The sequence below is a fragment of the Talpa europaea genome (assembly GCF_964194135.1).
Source record: "Talpa europaea genome assembly, chromosome: 15".
Lineage (NCBI taxonomy): Eukaryota > Metazoa > Chordata > Mammalia > Eulipotyphla > Talpidae > Talpa > Talpa europaea.
Genome location: NC_140083.1, coordinates 13,848,574 through 13,873,547, shown reverse-complemented (window position 1 = coordinate 13,873,547; position 24,974 = coordinate 13,848,574). Strand labels below are relative to the sequence as shown.

The 24,974-nt window shown below is 34.2% G+C and overlaps 1 protein-coding gene across 4 annotated transcripts in view; it reads left to right on the top strand.

Annotated features, from left to right (window-relative positions):
- Nucleotides 1–123: 123 nt before the first annotated feature.
- Nucleotides 124–24,974, top strand: part of SCYL2 (SCY1 like pseudokinase 2) — a gene marked incomplete at both ends in the record, with an annotated part of 35,993 nt that continues 11,142 nt past the window's right edge. For 2 of the 4 annotated variants that reach the window (XM_084255008.1, XM_084255007.1), the window contains 11 exons: nucleotides 124–300; nucleotides 4,733–4,890; nucleotides 9,826–9,970; nucleotides 10,850–10,999; nucleotides 12,383–12,604; nucleotides 13,307–13,423; nucleotides 13,977–14,102; nucleotides 15,319–15,495; nucleotides 17,384–17,506; nucleotides 19,849–19,962; nucleotides 23,642–23,774. In XM_084255008.1, coding sequence (XP_084111134.1) covers nucleotides 124–300; nucleotides 4,733–4,890; nucleotides 9,826–9,970; nucleotides 10,850–10,999; nucleotides 12,383–12,604; nucleotides 13,307–13,423; nucleotides 13,977–14,102; nucleotides 15,319–15,495; nucleotides 17,384–17,506; nucleotides 19,849–19,962; nucleotides 23,642–23,774 — 1,642 coding nt within the window. Of the gene's footprint in view, nucleotides 301–4,732; nucleotides 4,891–9,825; nucleotides 9,971–10,849; nucleotides 11,000–12,382; nucleotides 12,605–13,306; nucleotides 13,424–13,976; nucleotides 14,103–15,318; nucleotides 15,508–17,383; nucleotides 17,507–19,848; nucleotides 19,963–23,641; nucleotides 23,775–24,974 lie in introns of all 4 variants that reach the window. The other 2 variants (XM_084255006.1, XM_084255005.1) reach the window with 1 other exon arrangement.

The window sequence follows — 24,974 nt, the reverse complement described above, 5'->3', positions numbered from 1 at the left end:
ACTGTAGTATATTAACCTTTTTAAACTAGATAAGGACTTCTAAGTACTTAAACTTGTAAAACCAAATAATCAGTGGCTCCCTTTCCTATTTTCTAGGTAATTGTACTACCCAATATTGCAGCCATGGAGTCGATGCTTAATAAGTTGAAGAGCACTGTTACAAAAGTAACAGCTGATGTCACCAGTGCTGTAATGGGGAATCCCGTCACTAGAGAATTTGATGTCGGTCGACATATAGCCAGTGGTGGCAATGGGCTAGCTTGGAAGATTTTTAATGGCACAAAAAAGTCAACAAAGCAGGTAAGTGTGAATTCAGACTCCAATGTGAAAAAACAGACGTGCTATACCATAATCTATATGTATGCATTTACTGGTTAATATGAAAAATAATGGGTTCTGTATTTCTTATTTCATCTATGAAGTCATATAAGTATGTGCTTTTTAAAAAAGATTTATTTTATTTATTCATGCATACAAGAACTGGGGTGTAGGCCAGAGGTGCTGGGGCGATGGGGAGGGATTTGGAAGTATTCACCAGAGACAGGTTGGAGAGCAGAACAGGCAGATATTCTGAAATATACTGCAGAAGGTAGCAATGGGCGAGACAGGAGAGCTTTGCTGTACCATGTGGGTTAGTACCCTTCTAGGGATTGAACTTATGCTGCAGTGCCTTGCAATAGCTTGATAGTGCTGAGACTTTAACCCCTGCGCCAATAGGGAGGCCCAAGTATATGCTTTTAAGTCCACCCTGCCTCTCCTAGATACAAGGGTATATTGCCCCCATCTCATAATTTAATTTTGCTTACTTAAAAAATAAACCTGTTAGTTGAGCAGATGAGTTTAATAAACTGTAATATTTAGCAAAGTGCATGTACATGTTTTAGACAAAAACTTACTAATTCCTTAATTTTCCTTTCTATATTTGTCAATAAGTTATTGGCAAAATCCCCAGTTAAATTTTTCCAACATTAATTGCATTTTTATTCAGTGCATTCTTATTCCCTCTTTTATTCTATAGTCTTGTAGAAAATAGACTTGTATAGTCTTTTGTGTTTACCTGAAATTTTTTTTATTGAAAGGCAATATATTTATGGGATCAAATCAGTAATAAGTTTTGGGGTATATTGATTGCAAAATTATTTTTTAAAAGATTTATTTATTTATGCATACAAGAGCTGGGGTACAGGCCAGAGATGCGGCAGGTGAGAGGATTCACCAGAGACAGAGTGGGGAGCAGAACAGGTAGATTGGCCGAAGTACACTGCTGAGGGGAGCAGCAGGTGAGTCAGGAGAGGTCTGCTCTGCCATGTGGGTTGCTTCCTGGCCAGCTGGGGATCAAACTCATCCTACAGAGGCTGCAGATTGCTTCATAGTGCGATGCTTAACCCCTTGCGCCACCAGGGAGGCCCTGATTGCAAAATTATTAAAAAAACAAAAACAAAACAAAAAAACCCTGTTCTTTTAGTGGAGGACTATTATCAAGTTTGTAGTTTTCAGATCAAGTAGGCATTCTGAAACCACAAATGATTTCTAAAAAAATAATACAATTTGAGAAGATTTAGTCAAAAAAGATTGACGTATTTTTAACTTAATCTAAGTAAAATTTTAGATTTTGTTTTGAGAAAGGAATGCTATCCCCAAATCACTTGAAAAATAATGAATATGATACTTGGCATTCACTACTGGCTAGTCATGAAAGGTTCATAAAATCAAGTTCACAGGTTACATTGTGTTTCAAAAACCATTACTAGTGGCTCTGAGAGTTAGTTTGGTAGAGGTCATGATTGCTGTTCAGGAACCTTAGACATATTGGTATACATTAACTTAGATTTTATTACTTAAACTATCTTATTTTCAGCAAGATTTTAACTTTGCAGGAAGCAAGCTAGGTTTTATTTTTTATTATTTTTTTAAAGATATTTTTATTTACACAACAAGAACTGGGGTGTAGGCCAGAGGTGTGGGGGGTGAGAGGATTCCCCAGAGACAGAGTGGAGAGCAGAATAGGTGGAACTACTGAAGTACACTGTTGTGGAAAGCAGCGGGTGGCACAGGAGAGGTCTGGCTGTGCCATGTGGGTTAACTCCCTGGCCGGGGATCGAACTCATGCCACAGTGGCTGGTGATAACATGATAGCTGAGACTTTAACCTCTGCACCACTTGGAAGGCCCAAGCAATGTAGCTTTTAAACATTATATATTAAGTCTGTTTTGCAAGCTACAATCTGCATTTTGTTTTGTAATTTTTTGTATAAAAAGTTCAAATTTCAATTAAAATTAATAGTTCCTAAATAATAAGTGGATGTTCTATTGGATGATTGTTTATACTACAAATCTCATCTTTTCTGTATGTTTGAAATTGTTCATAATGAAAAACTGAAAAATATTCAAGATGATAGTGAAAAGCTTTGAGAATTGCTTGTTTTTTGGACTGCCAGTAGGCAATAGATAATCTGATTATCTATTCTAGGTATTGATTTGGTGGGAGATACAGAGACACTTAAAGCATGGCTTCTTATTGTAAGCTTGTTTTATATCTATATAAAGGTGACAGGAGTTTTTACACAAGTGGTAAATGTTAGCAGAGTCGGTAGTATAAGCAGTCAAAGAAAATTAGAAACTACGTGATAGTATATTATTTTGAAATGTTTAAAGGTGCAGGTTTAGAGTTTTCTCTTAGGAACTGAGTGTGAGGCCTAAAGGGTTAGTTAATTAGTTACAACTTTGTTGAAATTTGTTAATTTTAATTAACTAGTTAGAACAGTGAGAACAGAGTTTAAGATTATTGACAACCCAGTCTGATCTATGTAGGAATCTTTCATCTTCAATCTAAAATAATCACTGAAAGTATTGAGGGAAAATTTTGTGTTGTTTCTTGTTTATTAAATATGAACTTTATAAATAAGCTCGTTCTAATTCAAGAGTGGTGAAAGTGCAAGAGCTTAGGGGCCATTTCACCTGATTTTTTTTTAAGACTTAAACCATCTTGAAAAAATAAACACATTTAAATTAGATGCATTTATAAAATGTGTTATAGCATAACACTTACTAAAATAAGATTTTGCACATGGCTGGTGAAATAGGAACTTGAACTTCTAGGTCATTTGTTTTTAGTTCAAATTAATATATAACACTCTAAGCTCTGGTTGTCCTGTATTTCATAAGGGGCAAATGAGCTAAGATTATGTGTTTATATGTGAATGCTATTTAAAACCCTCACTCAGCTTAAATGAGTCTTTCCCTGAAGACATTTTTCATGTTTTACTGGGGTGTCCCATATTTTTTTGCCCTAGTGGTGTATTGGGTAAGAATGTCGCCATTAGAGTTGTAATCTTGACTTCATTCCACCGATTGTGAAATCTTAGATAATATATTTATCATCTTCACAATGCCTTCATTTGTGAAGTGAGGATAACTTATCTCAGAATTGCTGTGAGGAATGGAATAGATCCTAAAAAAAGTGCACAAATGCTTCGGGATGTTCAAATTGAGTTATCAATATTCCCTTTATGTAATCACTTTCCAGAGACTATCCTCTAAATACCTTTTTACTTATACATAAGAAGACTCCAACTTAAAACAAGATGTGTTTGAAAAATGTATTGGTTTGGAATTCTGCAGTGAATATCTATTGTTAGGTGATTAGGTTGCCAGATCAGTATGTGAGAACAGTAATCATAATGTAGCAGAAATAATTGGAAGAGAACAACAACAGTATGGAAAGATGCTATTTTTTAGATAATCATAGTAAAGTAGGTTTAATTAAAAGCTTTGAAAGGGACATAGAAATTCTGAAGAAATCATTAAAATTCTTTCAGAGAATTTTGGGAGGCTTGCATTAATTCTTTGCTGATTTCTGCTTCTAGTTTTATCATTTTTCTTTGCATTTATTCTGGAGATCTAGCATCACTGATGTATTGTGTGGTGGTGATACATGAGCTATCAATAGCAGTGTTTTCTGACTAATTTGTTAATATGGGCTAACGATGAGAACTATTTTGCCTCGGGTAAATGAGAATGAAGGAAGAAGATAGTTGAGGATGTATGTTTCTGTAGTATATAATTAACTGATCTATCTCAGAGAGAGGAGATGGAGGGAGTAGCTTTCTATACTACTAAATTATTTCCAGTTAGTGCCCAAAACAAAATGGGGATAGGGTGGAATGAGAGAATTAGTGAGTTTAGGTCATTCACATCCAACAGATGCTTACAAATTAGTTGTTCCTATAAACAAGCATTCCTTGATAAATAACCTGTCTTTCAAAAAGCATTTCAGGATTTTGTAGCATATGCCAGAATTATCTTCATGAAAAGCTTTTTGAATTTTTTTTGTTGTTGTATGTTGTGATTTTATTTCATTTTGAATTTTTAAACACTTTTAACTTTTTTTTGAATTCTGGTTAAATAAGAGATTACTCCATAGGGGAGATCACATCACAGACAGTGTATGTGTTATCTCTGATACCAGAATTCAAAGATGGAGATTTTTTTTTTTAATGTTCTCCTCTGTGTCTCATGCTTTTAAAAATGTTTAGACTTACTAGTCATGAAGTAACTCACTTTTATTTTTTTTTATTTATTTTTTTTTTTGTAACTGACTTTTAAATGTGATTTCCTTGGCATTAGTTTGTAGCTGTTTCTATTTGTATTGATAGATTGTTATGATATGCAAATAAGATTTTATTATTTTTATATATTCTTTATTAAAATTAGTTGTATAATTCTTTTATTAGGAAGTAGCTGTTTTTGTCTTTGATAAAAAGCTGATCGATAAATATCAAAAATTTGAAAAGGATCAAATCATTGATTCTCTAAAGCGAGGAGTCCAGCAGTTAACTCGACTACGACACCCTCGACTTCTTACTGTTCAGCATCCTTTGGAAGAATCCAGGTAAATTTTTTTTAAGTTTATTTATTTATTTTTAAAGATTTATTTATGCATACAAGAACTGGGTTGTAGGCCCAGGTACAGGGGTGAGAGGATTCACCAGAGACAGAGTGGGGAGCAGAACAGGCCGATTTACTGAAATTCACTGCTTAGGGGAGCAGCGGGCAAGACATGAGAGGTCTACTGCGCCATGTGGGTTAGCGCCTTAGCTGGGGATCGAACTCGGCCATAGAGGGGGTAGCACTGAGACTTAACCAACAGGCCTAGGCCACCAAGGAGGCCACACCTCTCCAGGTAAATTTTTATAAAAATTTACATTAGAGATTTACTGAGCAAGCAATGAAAAATAGATTTATAAAAAATAAAATAGCTCAATTTAAATGGATCAAATTTATGTCGAAGGAATAGAATTGAATTTTTAGTGGTGAACTTAATGTGGTATATACAGATGTTGATTTATAATAATGCACACCAAAACGTATTTGTTATAATGCATTGTGATTTCAATTAAAATAACAAAAAATAAATAAAACCTTTGTATGTAATACACTGCCAGTGAAAAATTCCTATAAACTTAGTATTGTGTTCTAATGGATTAGTTACTTCCCTAAAAGTTATTTGCATATGCTGTGTACATTCTCCTTTAAAAATACTTTATTTTGTAGTGAACCTGAATTTGCTTACTCTGTGCTCAGCACCACAGTAGTCAAATAGAAGATACAGGAGATATGTTTATTGAACTGAAAATGGCTGTGGCTGTTCTCAATAACTTGCTAGAATTGTTGTCATCCTTTTCACTGAGTCAATACGTGGGGCTATTTTTATGTGTGTGCCGGGTACTACTGTAGACATTTGACATCTGATACCCAGCATGTCAGTTCGTAACCCTTACTTACTCTATCATTTTCTCAAAAATGAGCTCAGGAAAAATTGCTGAGGATAATAAAATTAAATTTATGTTGTTTTATCTTAACTGGATTCTCTAACATGTGTTTTTAATATTTCTTTACCTATCATAGATTTATAAACCTTTTTACATTATTCATAACCTTTATTCTTCTTTCTTAAATCAACCTTAAATCAGGAGATCTTAATCAAATGACTTGCTAATTGGGTTATGAACCCAAGGATTTTAGGGGAAGGGAAACAACAGACAACAGGAGGACACAGAGCTGCAAGGTTCCAAGCTTTCCAAGTCTCTTCAACCAGCACAGTTTTGCTTTTAACTACTTTATATGTTAAATCTCTCCATAAGTCTAACTTTGGAATCTTCAGTAACCCACTGTTGCTTTACCACATACCTCAAAGACACAAGATACTTTCAATCTAAAAAAAAAAAAAAATAGCTAATATTTCACCATTTGAAAAACTGTACTAAATGCTTCACATTCAATTCTCACAATTATATAAAATAAATAAGGATCATAAATTGCTTAAGCCACATAGTTTAAGGGGCAGAGCTGGACTCCATCTTGTTCTGATTCCTGAGCCCATGTTCCATATTCACTGTTCCATATTGTGCATACCCAGAAATATACTCATAGTGTTACAAGGCAACCCGATGTGAAATGGGTTGGCCTCACTGTGGGTCCTCGCCCACACACTTAAAAAGGACTTAGAATGAGACTCAACTGCAGGCACACATAAAAAGGTTAATAAAGGGTTTATTTACATAAAGGGGCAATAAATGAATAACTGAGGGAGAAAGAGAGATAAATTGGTGACTGTGTCCTACCAATTCTATTGAGCTGGAACCCCAGTAGCACTCTGAAAGCTGGTGAAAAACCAAGGGCCCCCAAGGCCCAAGGCCCACATGTCTGGTTATATACCAAGTCTGGCTGCTTCACTCCACCCTCAGTTCCCAGCAACCCTCTCTTTGGTGGTGATGGCATTAGGGAATTTGTAATCCTTGATGTCTTGGATCTCTTTGGTCTGGGATGGGGGTGGAGTCCATAACCTGTGTTTGTGGAGTTTGTTCAGGACATCCTTTCCTCCCAACAATATGTCCCTTGCATAAATATTTTTATTGCCTTTTCATGAATAAGCCCAGAAGACATTTATATTTGTATCTTATGCAACGCTCACTAATACGAACCCTGTATCCCAAAGTGGACTAAGTTTTGTTTGCTGTACCTGTGCTGAGCTTTTCTGACTCCATGCTTGTTTGTGCTATTTCTTCCGGAGTGTTTTCCATCAGTGTCTGTAGTGTCACCTATCAGTATCTTATCTATCGTTATTTTAACTAGTATCAACATGGTAAATATATTTGACTTTTTTTTATAATCACAGTTTAAGTCTCTTGAGAAAAGGATTGATGTGTGATAGTTTTCGTCATCATTTTCTTTGATAAGTATAGAACTAGGGATTTATTGGCAATTATGAAGAGAAACAATTCAAATATGAAGGTATTTTCACTATGAGGTTATAAAAATTGCAGTAGCATTGACAGAAATAGGAATGTTTTAGGGAGGAAAAAATAACTTCCGTTTTTCATGACTTAATAAGGTAGAGATGACACTGGAGTTGTCCAAATTAAATGTTCTATAAAAAGAGTTATCCAAATGAAAACTCAGAGTTGGAGGATGTCTATAGGGGTAATACTTAGGATGTAATTAAAACTGTGAAAAAAGGAATTTTTATGAAGAATGAATAAAAAGAACAGAGTACCAAAGGTAGAACTTGAAGTGAATAGGGTAAAGTTGAGTCCAGGAAAGAAACAGGAGTGATCGTTGTTACATGGCAGGAGGAAAATTGGCATGGAAGGTAAGGATGTCATGGAAGCCAAAGAAGGGAAGAAAGTTTCCACTATGTGGGCCAAGTAAAAAGAGTAGGGACTGAGAAGAATCCATTACATTTGATTATCTGTTATTAGTAATAGTCAATAATTTCAGTAGGTTGGCAGTTTGGAAGCTAGAAAATATATGCAAAGGAGCCCAGCAGAGAAGACATTATATGAGTAACATCCCATGGGAGAAACTTAGAGGCAATGTTAGGAGGACAGTTGAAGAATCAGTGATATACTGAGGTAAAATTTAGGGAAAATGAGGTCATTGATATTAGATGAACTTCTTTTCTTTTAAGTAGAAAATGAGGAGTAATGTAAGTAAGTGTGTTAAGTGGACGGTGGAATGAAGAGTTAAATGAGATGACTTAGAATGTTCTTGAATGTTGGAAAAAAAAGACAAGATTAAAAGTGTATTATGTGATTTTATGCTGTGAATTTGTAAAGGCTTGGGTTTTATTTTTTTCTTCAGCTTGTGACATAAGCAAGAGCATAAAGGAAACCTGTGATGGTTACTGCAGGGTGTAAAAGGGTTTGCTCAGTAGGGGGTAATACATTGTTAGTTTGTTTCTGGAGCAGTTGGTGGTGGGGAGAACTGAGAAGGAATCAAGTATAATCAGGACCTCAGGGCTGAACACTTTTGTCCAGTGAAGACTCTGGGGAAGCTAAATTTGGAAAAGGTAGTAAAAGTGTAGGAAATAAATTAACAGTAAGTAGCTGTGGTTGGGGGAGGCAGATTTTGAGACTGAATATTGCCCTTCTGATTTGTGACTATTGTGATGGTGAGAGTTGTGAACCTTTCAACTTGAGCATAATCGTAAATGTTGATGTTGCCAAGGATGGTATTTTGCTCCAGACAGGGAAAAAATAGGAATTGCTCAAATAAATGTCCTGGGGATCATAGGAAACTATAGAAAAGACTTAAGAGTATTTAAATAACAACCAAAAAAAGAGTATGTGAACAGTTTTTCCTCCAGTACAGTTCAGCAAATGAATACCCATGAATACCTAGTACCCATTGTAATCATGAGCTCAGAGTGAAAATAAATAACTTGATAACATCATTGATGATGACTGGGTAGTCAGGACTCTCCTCAACCTAAGCACTTTGTCTTTCTCTCACACACATACTGAGCTTATCCACATGCTTTCATTTGAAAAATTGGTTCAGGGTAAAAGAAAAATTATGGACAGTCGTAACAGTAAAGGGCATACTTGCCATTAAACAGTTAGTACCCAGTCGCAAGAGATTTCGTATAGCTTTGTTACTACACTGTCTTTTAATTCTTCATTTCCAGTGCTTATGTCTAAGGCATAAAATGTTAGGATTTCCGTTTCAAATGCTAGGTAAGTGTAATAGCAATAATAAGCGTCTATTGAGTTCACATGCTAGTCACTTTGCTGTGTACTTTGGGTGCATTATCTTATCTGATTTTTATAGTAACCCTTTAAGGTGGGTCTTTTATTACCATTTTACAAATGGGCAAAGTGAGGCTCAGAACCATGATTTCCAGAGTCACTAAGTCAAGGAATAGGGATGCTGAGATTTGAAGTAGGCTATCTTCAAATTTTAAGCTTTTAATTATTACTCTGTAAAGCATTTTGAATGTTAATATCTAACATTTTCTGAATTTTTAAGTCTTTCAAAGAACAGTAAAAAGTTTAAAAATTGTGACACCTTTTAAAATGATAGAGAAAATGGATGAAAGTAAGATTGCTTTGATTGAAATAGGAATCTTTCTTCCCAGCTCCTTGCTACAGAGGTGTCTGTGGACCATCTATAGGATCCTTTGGGCATATTCTGAAAATGATAGCCTTTGGAAATAAGGATAATATCATAGGTATAATGTAACAATATTTTAAATCAATACTTTGGTTTCCATAAAGAATATCAGTCACCTCAAAGTACAGCTGAAATAGCACTTATTTCTTGGTATTTTTGCCTTAAAGAACTGTTATAACATTTAACTTAAAAGACTGAGTGATTTATCTGGTACTGCTCATGTACAAAGCTTCTGACTGCTTTATTTGTTTAAATTTGTTATATTAATGCCTTCTTGTTGGTAGGTTAATAGGACCACTAATATTTGAAGTATTATTTGGATTTTGCTAATGTTGAAAAAAGTGATAGTAAATAACTATCTTTTTTAAAACAGGGATTGCTTGGCATTTTGTACAGAACCAGTTTTTGCCAGTTTAGCCAATGTTCTCGGTAACTGTGAAAATCTACCCTCACCTGTATCTCCAGACATTAAGGATTATAAACTTTATGATGTAGAAACCAAATACGGTTTGCTTCAGGTGTGTATTTTTATCTATCATCTGAAAAGATTTCCTTCAATTCATTTTTGGATATTTTAAATTTAATAGTATTTCTGTGTTCTAGAATATTTCCACAGTTTATTATTAGCCTTAATTATTTGAAATGTATCCTTTGGAAAAGGGCACTATTGGTTATAGGTAGTTCTTTTTTGATATTTTTGAATTTTAAGCCATATAATGCATTTCATAAGGAAAACATTAAATAATAAAATAATAAGATCTTAGTAAAAATAGAAAATTCATCTTTAAGGAAATTGTTTAATAGGTATCAAGAGCTATTAATTGCCTTTTTTGATCTTTTTCTGATCTTCTTTTCCCTGCTTGCCAAAATATTTTTATTTATTTATTTTAAGATTTCTTTATTTATACAAGTATTGGGGTACAGGTCAGAGGCGTGGGAGGGTGAGAGAATCCACCAGAGACAGAGCGGGGAGCAGAACAGGCAGATGTACCGAAATACACTGCTGAGGGGAGCAGCGAGCGAGACAGGAGAGGTCTGCCGTACCAAGTGGGAATCTCCCTGGCTGGCCGGCAATCGAACAGCACCGCAGAGGCTGCAGACAGCTTCACAGTACTACGCTCAACCCGCTGCGCCACCGGGGAGGCCCTGCCAAAATATTTTTAGCTCTGTAAATTTATGTAGTGGGTTCTTAATTCTGGATTTTCCCCACTACTGCTTAGATTGTCCTGGCAACTTAGAACTCTACACTTCTGCATTTATGATGAAATTTAATTGTTACCTGACATGTAGAAATATTTCATTATGAGAAGCAACAATTATGATTTTTTTAATGAGGTATTTATTTAGTTGTAAAAGTTTTATTTAATGTAGAAATGCCTGGTATTTTCCATTTACAGGTTTCTGAAGGATTGTCGTTTTTGCATAGCAGTGTGAAAATGGTTCATGGAAATATTACACCTGAAAATATAATTTTGAATAAAAGTGGAGCCTGGAAAATAATGGGCTTTGATTTTTGTGTATCATCAACCAATCCTTCTGAACAAGAGGTAATGAAGGATTTAGTCTTTTTTTTAAAAAAAAAAAAGATTTATTTATTTATGCATACAAGAACTGGGTGTAGGCCAGGTACAGGGGGTGAGAGGATTCACCAGAGACAGAGTGGGGAACAGAACAGGCGGATTTACTGAAATACACTGCTGAGGGGAGCAGCAGGCGAGACAGGAGAGATCTACTGTACCATGTGGGTTAACTCCCTAGGCAGGAATCTAACTCATCCCGCAGTGGCCAGAAATAGCTTGATAGCACTGAGACTTTAACCCCTCTACCACCAGGGAGGCCCTAGGATTTAGTCTTTAAGTATTTTAAAGATGTGAAAATTTTTTATTGTATCTGGAATGGACTGGAGAATGTATTCGCCTGATGAATATTTAGAAATAGGCTATGTACTCCAATGGTATGTTTAAATATTTGACCTGACAGAACATTTCTCATGTTCTTTGTACTCCTTCTTCAGCTTATAGTTCCACAGTAGTTAGTGTTACTAGAGAAAAGCATTTTAGAGTTAAAAAAAATCTCAGAACTTTCGGGTTAAATAAGCTTTTTCCCTTAGAATATCAACTAGGCTAACAAACATTGTGATCTCTAGCAGAATTTCCCCCACTTCTTAGACCACAGAATCTTCTTTAGGGATCGTGATAACAATTAATAGCAATGATAATAATAGCTAACATTTACTGAAACATTTTTCTAAAGACATTTTATGTATTTACTTAATCCTCACAACTTGGTTAGGTATGGGAATAATACAGATGAGTTAGACTCATAGACTAAAGTAACCTAAGTTTAGAGAGTGGTAGAGCTAGGATTTCTAACACCTGTTTCTTAGTGATTATGATTCCTGCACATTTAAACATAGAAAAATACTGTAGTATTTTAGGTTTTTACTGTATATAGTTATTAAAGGGACCATGATTTGACCTAAGATAGGTGTGTAATTTAAGTAAACATTTTAAGGGAAGAAGTAGTAGTATTGGTTGAGTATATCTATGGGTCAGGCACTGGCCATACATTTGTTTAATCTTTCAACAATCTTTTTGAGCCTATTAACTAAAACAATAGCCAGCTAGTAAACGAAAGGCAATCTATTTGAACCCATAAAACTTGAAACCTGTAAAACCCTTCCATATTCATACTGCATTTCATAATAATAATGTCTTCTACAAGATAGTACTAGTAATCTCAAAGTTTTTATTCTTATATTTCAGTATGTCACCCTTTCCAGATGTGGGAATTTGGGAATTTTAGGTTTGCAGATGGTGGTAACATTTTTCTTGTACTACTAAGTATGAGTTTAAAACAGATTGCTGCTGTTTGGTTTCCTTTAATTAGAAATATTTAATCCATGTAATTTCTTTTCTGTCTCATTATAGCTTAAGTTTCCTTGTAAAGAATGGGACCCAAATTTGCCATCACTGTGTCTTCCAAATCCTGAATATTTGGCTCCTGAATACATACTTTCTGTGAGCTGTGAAACAGCCAGTGATATGTACTCCTTAGGAACTGTTGTGTATGCTGTATTTAATAAAGGGAAACCTATATTTGAAGTCAACAAGCAAGATATCTACAAGAGTTTTAGTAGGCAGTTGGATCAGGTATTTGCCTATAAAATACTTGCATGCATTAAAAATGTTTTTTTTTAAATTTTTTTCCTAAACTGTGTTCAGAAAATACTCTAAAGTGAACTTTTAACTTTGCGTAGTATCAACTTAATAAAAGTTAATTCTATAATAATGAGGGCTACTTAAAGTTTTAACTGCTACTGCAGTTTTAACCATGATATTTATTAGCATGAATATTGGAACATGGTCTGAAATACTGAGCATTTGTTTTAGGACTAGAAACAATTTCTTTTTTTTTTTAAGACTTTATCTGTTTAGATTTTGCATAGAAGAACTGGGGTGCAGGCTAGAGGTCCAGAGGGGTGAGAGGATTTACCAGAGACTGAGTGGGGAGCAGAACATGCAGATCCAATGAAATATACTGCTAAGGGGTGCAGCATGTGAGACAGGAGAGATCTAATGTGTCACATAGGTTAGTTCCCTGTCTTGGGATCAGACTCAGGCAATTGTGGTGGGCCTTCATGGTGGTAGCACTGAGACTTAACTCCTATGCCACCAGTGAGGCCCAGAACTAGAAACAATTTCAGATATTAAAGATAAAATTATTTTGCAAGAGTAGAACTAAAATTTTTTCAGTCAAAAAAAATATTTTTCAGTTAACTTCAGAAGGTTTCTGAAACAGTTGACAATATAAATGCATATATTTATATCTATTGTTTTCACTCTTTTGAATAGTTGAGTCGTTTAGGATCTAGTTCACTTACAAATATACCCGAGGAAGTCCGTGAACATGTAAAACTACTGTTAAATGTAACTCCAACTGTAAGACCAGATGCAGATCAAATGACAAAGGTGAGTACATAGAAATTCCTGCCTAAGTGGAGGGTTAAACATGAACTAAAGGAGATTATAGTACTTCTAAAGTAATAGTTATAGTCCCCAGGTAACATTTATGTTCTTGAATGTTTTTAATATTTAAGTGTCTTTGAAGCAATTAAGCTGTAATATAAAATAAAATTTTAAAAAATAGAGATCTAATAGTCATAAATAGGTATGCAGAATTTCTGGACTAGCAGGAATTCATCCCTTTAATTCACTCATATAATTGTGGCTTTAAATAAATAAATTATACTCTGTATGCCTTCAATATATTTTACTTAATCTTTAAATATTTTGAATTATGTAGAGAGAATGTTAACTCCTTAGTCAACATATACTGATTCTCAAAATATGAATTTGAAAAGTAATTTGTTACTACTTTCTTTTCTGATTGTTATAGACTTAAGTGGCCTTTCCATTTTATAAATGTTTCTATATATCTTTTTATCATACTATGTTAGTTTCAGATGTGAGAAATACTTTAAACTTAATGTTTGTCAAAATCATTTTATTTTACTATTTTTAGATTCCCTTCTTTGATGATGTTGGTGCAGTAACACTGCAGTATTTTGATACCTTGTTCCAAAGAGATAATCTTCAGAAATCACAGTTTTTCAAAGGACTGCCAAAGGTTCTACCAAAACTGCCCAAGGTTTGTTGTTCACCAGTTTCTTTTAATAGCCAGGATTTTAAATTTAAAATGTACTTTTACTTACTATAGTGGCTTTTCCAAAGAAATGATTATAGCTTTTACCGTAGGTGCATAAATGACTATTAAGAAGCTGCAGAGTGAAGCCAAAAGTTAAGTTAACCTTTTTTGCATGGTCCAAAAAAAATCATTAAATAGGGTCAGATGAATTTTGAAGGATACCACCTATGCAAAGGCAGCACTTGGACATTAAATGTTAGAAGGGAAGTTCACTGTCATTGTGGAGATCATTGCTTCTCCCGCGATTAAGGGGCTACTTCTATGTTGATTCCAGCCTCTCCAATTCCCTTACCTCTCCTTTTTTTGTTTATTGAATCATGAATGGAATGTAGCCTACTACATGTTGGTGAATGCTAAAGAATCTACTGGATGGAACACTAGTAATTCCTGGTTGGAAAAGTATCTCTCGTGTTTACTCTGTCAGATACTCACGGATTACCCACTGTTTTTTTAGCCCTTTACATCTGTGTATGGAGAATAATAAACAGGAAACATAAAATACTGTCCCTATTCTCAAGACTTTTACACTAAGTATAAATAGGGTTAATGTGCATAAAACCATCAGCATTTCAGGGCAGTGTTATACCTGTGTTTTGCAAATCATAAATGTTGAAGGAATTAAGAGAAGAGACATACTAGTGAAGGCTTATGAGCATACTAGTTTTGATTTATGAGTGGTAGGGTCATTCCACCTGTGTTTGAATCCGGTTGTCTTCATCTCAGTACTAGAAGTATGTCTTGGACAAGTCTATACTCTTACAGCTTCCCCTTTTTCATTCCTCACTTCTAAAATGAAACTAAATAAAATTTTCTGGTACATAGTAAATATTTTTACATGTTTCTGCAACTTAATGGCAACAACTTTTTAGTAAACCACCAACTACTTCATTTGATGGTATTATGACATTAGGGGAGGTTTCCTAAAGGTAGGGTGACTGTTTTCCCCCTTTTATCAATGATACTTCCCAGTTATATTTTTTTCTCCTGTTTTATTTTCAGTAGTACCCTATTTTACTCTCAAAAGTATTCCAGTTTCAACCATAAATTGTATGGTGAGTTTACTCAAAGAGGTTGGAGCTTTTAGATTATAATCTCAATGTTAGTACTAAAGACCTAACATAAATTTTAGTTTTATAAAAAATAATTTTTTGCTTTACAGCGTGTCATTGTGCAGAGAATTTTGCCTTGTTTGACTTCAGAATTTGTAAACCCTGACATGGTACCTTTTGTCTTGCCCAATGTTCTACTGATTGCCGAAGAATGCACCAAAGAAGAATATGTCAAATTAATTCTACCTGAACTTGGCCCTGTCTTTAAACAACAGGAGCCAATCCAGGTATGTTTGTGTGTGCGTGTGTGTATTCGCATAATTACTTGCTGTTATTCAATGATGTTAGTCAATGATGACTAGCATTGAAAATGAAAAGAATGATCATGCTACTTTTAAAACATTGAAGTAACTTTATGATACTTTATTTTCCATTAGAAATTAATTTGCATGTTTGGAGTGAATCTTTCCTAAAATTATAGTTGGTGTTTGCAAGTAAATATTTAAAAGTCTCCATACGTTACCATCTTAGAAAATAAATGTAATAAGAGTTTGCATGTTTTACTCTTCTTGTTCTCTTTGGTCTTATTGAAAATTATAAGCTTGGGGAAAGAAGTATTTTTTTTTCCTGCACTTTTCAAATATTTTTGTTTTCTCTGCTGGACAGGATCTTTAATCTGTAAATGTTTTGTGCTAGTTGATTTTTTTAATTTAACTGCTAATAAACACTTTCACCAGAAGTGAGAAAATGCTTACAAGATCATGGAAATGATGTGTATGTGTGTATTATAAATTGAAAATAATAATCAGGTTCTGATGCAGATTCCATTATGATAATTTATTAGCCGGATTCAAAGTAGTCTTGATTTATGAGCAGTAGGGTCACTCCACCTGCATTTGAATCTGGTTGTCTTTTTCCCATTACTAGAAGTATGACTTGGACAAGACTTTACTCTCTTGCAGCTTCCCATTTCTCCCTTCTAAAATAAGACTAAAAGAAATTTTCTGGTACATAGTAATTACATGTTACTGCCACTAAATGGCAATAACTTTTTAGTAAACCATCAACTACTTGATTTAATAGTATTATGACAGGCTGTGTGGGCCTTTCCTTGAAAGAAAGAGAACAGAAGTGTCCGGTGGTCAGAAGAGTTCCTGTGTTCAAGAAGGGGTTGGGCAGGTGAAGGAACTGCAGATTCCAAAGCACAGTACCCCACACATTGTCAGGGTGTCAGGAAAGAAAGTTAGTGGAGCCACATGTTATGTCAGTTAAGATGGTAGCTAAGGAAACTGTCATCTGAATTCTTATTTGCCTCCCTACTTTGGTATTCTTTTTTTCCCATAGTAGTCAAGTTAAAAATACCCTCTGAAGACTTTTAACTGAGAATTCTGTGTGAATAGAGGTAGGTTATGTGTTGGCAGCTAGGTAAGAAAAATGAATAGTGAGGGATAATTGAAAATGTTTCTTTTTAGAAGTTTTCCTTAGAGTTCTTTATACTTCTGTACCTTTTCCTTCTTTTCTTGAACTTCACAGAAGCTAAGTGATAGAATGATATTTTAGACTGCTTTCAGGCTTTTATTATTTTACTCATTAGCTTTCTAGTTAGCTGGTATTTGTGGGTGACTGATATATTACTGTAGATATTTGAAAGTTAGGTAGTCTTTATTTAAATGTTTAAACTGAGGGCTTCCCCGGTGGCGCAGCGGTTGAGCGCTGGGTTGCGAGGCTGCCCGCGGCCTCTGCAGTGCTGGTTCGATCCCTGGCTGCTCCCCGGCCACCGGAGGAGGGTCCCACATGGCGCGCGGACCTCTCCTGCCGCCTGCTGCTCCCCTCAGCAGTGTGCTTCGGTCCTTCTGCCTGCTCTGCTCCCTGCTCTGGCTCTGGTGAGTTTTCTCGCCCTCCCGCTCTTCTGACTGTATCCAGTGCTTGTATAAATAAATAAATAAATCTTAAAAAAAAAAAAAATGTTTAAACTGAAAACAGATAATAAATATTGTGCTTCCAGAAATGTAAAAGACTTGATATGTATGTTTTTATCTTCCATGCCTTCAGGCTAGCAACATGGTGAGTGTCAAAATATGTAGCTTACTATTTTGAAGAAACTTGAAATTTTGGGCATATATGTAATCTCATAAAGAATCTAGCTTTAATGCATTATTTCCTTTTTCTAAACAGATTTTGTTAATTTTTTTGCAAAAAATGGATTTGCTACTAACCAAAACCCCTCCTGATGAGATAAAAAACAGCGTCCTACCAATGGTTTACAGAGCACTAGAAGCTCCTTCTATTCAGATTCAGGTATAATGTTTGACTTATTTTTCTTTAATGTTGGCTTTGATTTTTAAATCAAAGGAAAGAGGTAAAGAACATATTTGGTTTGAATCATAAAATATTTTATATAAAATTCATTAATATATGTTAATATTTTATATTATTCATAAGGGTTACTAAACTACATCTACTTCTAACTAACTTAAAGAATAAATTGACAATTATCTGTTTTATGAAGGAAAATGATTCGTTGCTTTTATTAGAAATGTGCTATTCTAGGAGCGTGTGGATTTATTGTAGTTTGGATCATTGTGTAATCCATTGTATAATCCAAACTTCTAATGTGTAATTGACATATTGAATGAAAATGTCAAAGATATATTTGCCTTGCTCTTATGAAAATATTAAGCAGGTACTTCCCATATTCATAATTTTCTTTCACACTCTGCAACTCAGTTTTCTATTTAGAAATTCTCTTCACTTCTGCAGTGATGTTCATTTGTAGATAGTAATTTCATGTGACCATTTTTAGTCATGCTCTTGGTACACCAGGAAAGGTGATATAAAACACATATCCTGCCAAGTTTTTTTACTTCCATAACTCTAATATTAAAATATTGCTTGTATGGACCTGGAAAAAATTTTCTGGATTGCTACTAAATGTATATTTTAGTTTATAGTTTGGGTTTTTTTTTTTTTTTTTTTTTTTTAGTTTGGAAATTAGTGTGTTCAGACAGAACATCTCACTGCTAAAATGGTTTTATAGCTATAAAAGTTTATAGTCCCTTTGCCAATATAGGAATTCTGATAAAGAAAAATATAGAACTTTGATTTTGAAGTAACTGACCAGAGCTTTTCTTTTAATATAAACCTAATATATATTTTTTCAGTCTTTATCTGATGAGCTCTTTTGTTTATTCAGCATTGTGAGACTGATGGTAAAATTTTGATTTCATTATAAGGTCATGACTTTAAACATAAAGATATGCTGCTTTTGTTCAAATGAATGACTGGGAACGGTATACTTCTATTTTTCAGCCCTTCTCAAAGAAACAATGAGTTGTATCTTCCTGAAACACTCCCAGAGGCCCTGTGTAGCCAATGTAATTTTATTATCTGAAATTAGAGAGGAGAAGGAAGGTTGAGTGATGTGAAAGGCTATTTTCCTTCATAAGAAGATTAGTTTGGCCAATAGATAACAGCCAGTATTTTATTAAAATAGTTAATATGTAATTCAGATTGACTTGTGCAGCTTTGATGACTTTAGAAACTACCATTTCTGATTCATTCAGTACAAGTCTTTAGTTGTCTGTCCAGTTAATTAGAATCAACATTGCTGGGTGAGAGTCTGATAAAGTTAAAAGCTTCAGTTTTGGGAGAGTCTTCAGCAGAATTAAAATTTTTTTCCTCAAGTAAGTTGAAATTCATTTTTGGAGTTAAGTTTTCAAAGTGACATTTGATTATAAATATGTAAAAGGTTAGAAAAGATAAACATTTGGATAAGTAAAAGATACGTTACAGGAGTTAGAGTTCTTAAAAGCTTAAAATATTTTTGAAAAGCATTTACCTTTAAACATTGAAACTATGTCCATTCTCCCCTTCATATTATCAATTATTGAGAAAGTAAGTACACAATAAACAAAACTCCCGAAAACCGCCTAATTGAACTTCTTTAAAGTTTTGGGTTTTTTTGTTTTATTCAATCTCCTTTTCTTATATGTTACATATTCCATCCCATGGATATATTAATAACTATAACATCTTTATTTAAGAGGAATAGTTTTACATGACTTTGCATTTGATTTTTCACATCAAGACAGTGGTTCTGTCAGAAATTAAAATGGAATTTTGGTACCATAAGTTAATCACAAAACCTAGTAAGGGGCCACTGCAACATGAGTTCGATCCCCATCCCAGATTCATGCTTCCTGAGCAGAGAACTAACCCACACGGTGCAGCAGACCTCTCCTGTCTCACACAAATGTTCCCCTCAGCAGTGTATTTCTGTAGATCCACCTGTTCTGCTCCCTACTCAAGTCTCTGCTGAATCCTCTTCTCCCTTCACCTCTGGCCAACACCCCAGTTCTTTAATCATAAATAAATAAAATAAAATAAATCTTTTTTAAAAAAAGCCAACCTAGTAAATTTTTGAGTAAGGTCTTCTGAACTTCTGTCCTCATCTGTAAAAGTTAACAGTGATACTAGTATTTTTCTATCAAATAGTTGTTGAAAGGACCCAATGACATACATAAAAGTTCATTTCAAACAACATGATACATTAGCTATGCAAATGCAAAATGTATTTTAATATGTGAGAAAAAGGGTGAAAGAGTCTTTCCCTAAGTGAGACTGATTTATTTTCTTAATAGGAACTCTGTCTAAACATCATTCCAACCTTTGCAAATCTTATAGACTACCCATCCATGAAAAATGCTTTGATACCAAGAATTAAAAATGCATGTCTACAAACATCTTCCCTTGCTGTAAGTAACTGCATATTAATTTTTGTTTTTCTTTTACATCTCATTAAATAATTTTCATATTATTTAATAACCCTTTTATAGTTCATTTATATATTTTGTCTTGTCTGTAGGTAACCCACACATAGTACTGTAAAAGCAGGCAATAGTAATAATTTCCCTTGGTGTGTATATAATTTTTGTAATATTGCATTTCTGTCTCCTAACTTTAGTACTTCAATAGAAAATTTGAATAGTTATTTTTCTTAATCCTTTTATGCTTTTACAATTATTTTGTTGGTAGTTCTAGAATAATCATGAGAGTTTAATTTTGTGTAATTCTAAAAATGTTTTTGAGTAGCTTCCTTTCGTAAGCTGCCTTTATTTTTATCTCTAAATTTTTATTCCGACTTACTTGCCTACTTTCAAAAAAAGTGAAGAGTACAGTAAAACAATAAGTTAATAAGAATACAAGTGGGGAGAAATAGTTTCACTCAATAATCTAGGCCATGGGTGGTTGCCTTCTTCTGATACAAAATTTCAACACTAAGTTACTTGGTAGTCTAGGAGGTAAAATAAATAACAGTCTCATGATCTCATATTGGGAACAGAAACTGTTCTCAACCACCATTGTAACACTACATTATAAGAATTTATCCCACTGACATTTATTCATAGAAGTGACATTGAATTATCCTAGTAAATAGGGAGAAATAGCTTTAAATTAATCAGATTGATGTCTGATAATGGGCATATTACTAGATTTATATTTTGTAAGGATCTTTGGAGAAATATGAATTAGTTAATTTATTCCAAACTTAATCTTACTTTATTTTAATAGGTGTGAAACAGAATTACTAAATATCAATTAAATTCTTCCTTTACTATAATAGAAAGAATTTAAATAAACATTTGTAGCTTAATAGAATTATAGACAGAAGTAATCTAAACAACATAGTTTTACTTTCTGCTGTCTAATCCATTTTAATTTTTTTTTGATAGAAAGACTCAGAACACCATAGTAGCAAAATTTTATTTACTAATATGAATAAGTATGAAGTGAAGTCAAGAAATATGAGTGCTTATTTTGACTCCACTACTGACTATCCTTTGAGAAAATCACTCTTTGAGTCTCTCTGAGTCTCTTTTTTCATCAACATTAAAAGGATTTGAAAAGCAGTCCTTTTCCCTAAAATTCCTTGATTTATGATTACATTTCCAAAATTGGTGGTAGTATATATAGCTTAAAATTCAGTTTTGAAACTGCCCTTTAAGAAATTGCATAAGTCATGATATTTTATGGTAGCATAAATTTATTTGAGCATACATTTTGAGTGAGTGCATGCTAGTTCAGTTCTGAGTATGTATGCAGAGGGAGGTGTGAAGTATGGCTACTTAAGTGATCTGTATGAGTGTCCATGGATATTTATAATCTTTTTAAAGATGACAGCTGAGCCCTTTAGAGCATACTGTTTACCATAATTTTTTGTCTTTTATTTAATATTATATTTTATATAATTCTTACATCATTTTTCATTTTTGCACAATGTATGTATTTTCATTTTGGTTATATTCCCCATGCAATTGCACACCCCCTTATTTTGACCCTGATCCTTCCTCTCCCCACCCCTCCCCCTATTCTCCTCCCTCCTTCCCTCCCCCCGCAATGTGTCTCTGGTCCATAGTTGCTTGTTGTTTGATTTTTACTTTGTAGTAATTAGTCTTTTTCCCGGTCCCGTATTTAGGTTTTCTAAATTCCTGCTATGAGTGAGACCATCCAATATTTTTCTTTTTCTTTCTGACTGACTTCGCTGAGCATGATCCCTTCTAGCTCCATCCATGTTGCTGCAAACTGCATTTGTTTGTCTTTTTGATTGCTGAGTAATATTCCATTGTGTATATGTACCACATCTTCTTGATCCAGTCATCTATTTTTGGGCATTTGGGTTGCTTCCATAGCTTAGCTATTGTAAATAGTGCTGCTATAAACATAGGGGTGCAGGTGCCCTTTGGAATTAATGTTTCTGTGTCCTTTGGGTAAATACCTAGGAGTGGAATTGCTGGATCATATGGAAGCTCTATGTTTAGTAGGTCCAGAAATCTCCACACAGCTCTCCATAGTGGTTGGACCAGTTTGCACTCCCACCAGCAATGCAGGAGAGCTCCTTTTTCTCCACAACCTCGCCAGAGTTTGTTGTTGCTAGTTTTTTTAATATGTGCCATTCTAACTGGTGTAAGGTGGTATCTCATTGTAGTTTTTTAATAAATATATTTAGAACAGTAACTCAGGAATGGATTTGCATTTTATATTACCACACTCAGTGCTTCTACCTTCAATTGTAAATTCCTGAATTATATTTATAGACATAAAATTCTTGAAGGATGAGTCATGAATTAGAATTGTATTTTAATAATGTCCCTGAAAATAAAGAAAAGGTGGGCCTCCCCTGGTGGCGCAGCGGTTGAGCGCTAGGCTGTGAAGATGCCCGCAGCCTCTGCAGCGCTGGTTCAATCCCCAGCCGCCAGCAAGGGGGTCCCACATGGTGTGCAGAACTCTCCTGCCATGCCCGCTGCTCCCCTCAGCAGTGTATTTCATCAGTCTGCCTGTTTCGTTCCTTGCTCTGGCTCTGGTGAATTCTCTCACCCTCCTGCACTTCTGACTGTACCCAGTGCTTGTATAAATAAATAAATAAATCTTTTTTTTAAAAAAAAAAAAGAAAAAGAAAATAAAGAAAAGGCAATTCTACACAGAGCTTGGTATAATGCTACAAGAGTTCAGTTTCTTCGTGACTTATGTGATTAATATTTTACACGTGTCAAAAAAGAAAATAAAATTAAATATTTCCAGTTTCTCTTTCTATATGTATTAAGTAGATTGCAATAATTCCTTTTATAAAACCAATCCTCAGAGCAAGTTAAGCCTTCAGATATCTTTTTGACTTATAATATTCTTTGTGTTGGAATTTCAGAAAATATTGTACATTTATGTATTATTTTTCAGAAAAATATTTTCCGTCTTGTTTTTTTAACCAAGTTATTTTCTGTTTTTATTAGTTGTTAGGATTTTTTTTAATTGAAATTTTACCATTGTTATGATCCTGATTCTAAGTATTAAATCTTAATAAACTCAAGCTAAAAACTAGGTTGTGAAAGGTTTGTCAAAGTAGTTGTGACTATAGAAAAAGTTCTGATGAAAAGAACCCCTAAATACAGGTTTTAGTAACTGGATTAGAGGTATATTTAGAAATAGAAAACTTTATGTAGGACATAGATGGATGCTTTCCACATGTCATTAAAATACGTACTTTTAATGCTTAATTGGTCCTGAGTTAGAGAAAAATACTGGAAACTCTATAGCACTGATCAGTTTGTGGGAGAATATAGTTATTTTATAATTCAAATGTTTCTCAAGAAAAGTTCTTATTAAACAGACATAAAGGTTCTCAGATCCTAATCACCTTATTAAAATAATATAAAATTAAAGTCATTCCTTATCTTTAGCTAACTGGAGTCCTGGTAAAAAAGTCATAAATTGTTTCAGAAGCAAGTCAGGGGAATTAGTATTTAAGTGAATTTCCTATATTAATATTTTAAACCTACTTTCTAGAGGTTTCACCATCTCTATATAGAACTTAATACTTACATATTTTGTTTCAGATTGCAAAGGCTTTAAATAACTAATGCAATTTACCTCTTTTAATAGGTTCGCGTAAATTCGTTAGTGTGCTTAGGAAAGATTTTGGAGTACTTGGATAAATGGTTTGTACTTGATGATATCCTACCCTTCCTACAACAAATACCATCCAAGGAACCTGCCGTCCTCATGGGAATTTTAGGTAGCTGAAAACTTAATTTGTTTGATGATACTTTATTTAAAGCATGCAAATAAATTTCCAATCTGTAAAATTATATACTTCTCTTTAATGTGTGTATAGCATTTAGTAATTGAAGAATGATGCCACGATATAACTTTGCTTTGTGTTAGTTTTAGCAAAAGCAGTAGAATCTTGACATTTACAAAGAAATAAGACATTTGGGAATTCTAACTTCATAAATATCATGCTAGCATGTAGTTTTCCCTATAAAATGGTACCAGATGAGACAAAACTCTTTAAAATGCTGATTCCAGTCTTAATAGTAACACCTAATGTTTACTTAGTATCCAATTTATAAGATGCACCATACTGAGTATTTTCTGTTATCTTATTTTGTCCTCTCCAAAATCCAGTGACATAGTGTAATTATTTCTCTTCATAGTATGAGAAACTAAGTTCAAAGAGGTGAAGTAAGTTATTTAACATCACACTACTGTTAAGTGGAAGACCTCATTCTTAATTTAGATGTATTTAAATCTTAATCATTGTTTTTCTCTACTAAGTGATATGTTGTACTCTGTTAAAAAAAAGTCTGAAAGGGTCTCCCTTGGTGGTGCAGGCGGTTGAGCGCCATGCTGTAAAGCTGTTCGCAGTCTCTGCAGCACCAGCTCCATCCTGGCTGGCTGGCGAGGGTCCCACATGGTTCTGCAGACCTCTCCTGGCGCACCCGCTGCTTCCCTCAGCAATGTATTTCTTCAGTCTGCCTGTTTTGTTCCCCGCTCTGTCTCTGGTGAATTCTCTCACCCTCCCGCACATCCGGCCTGTACCCCAGTGCTTGTATAAATAAATCTTTTTTAAAAAAAGTCTGAAACTGTAAATAGAGCTATAAAAGCCTAATCTGGAAATGCCATGGGTCTGCAATATTTATAGAAACAGACATAGCTGGAGATCACAAAAAAACATTAGTAGGCTCACTTATTTACTGAATTTGAACTCTTTTGTTAGTATTGAAGAAAACTATGCATTATATATTTTTAATGTTTATTGTAGTGCCTGGTCTATAGAAAGCCATTAATATATTATGTGTAAGAATGGTTAGCAAGTAATTTATTTTAAACCTCTGTAGACTGAGAACTTTTGGGATATGGTGTGGACTTATGAACTCAGAGAATGTTAGTCTCCTTAAGGAGTTTGGCGGGCCACCCTGGTGGTGCAGGGGGG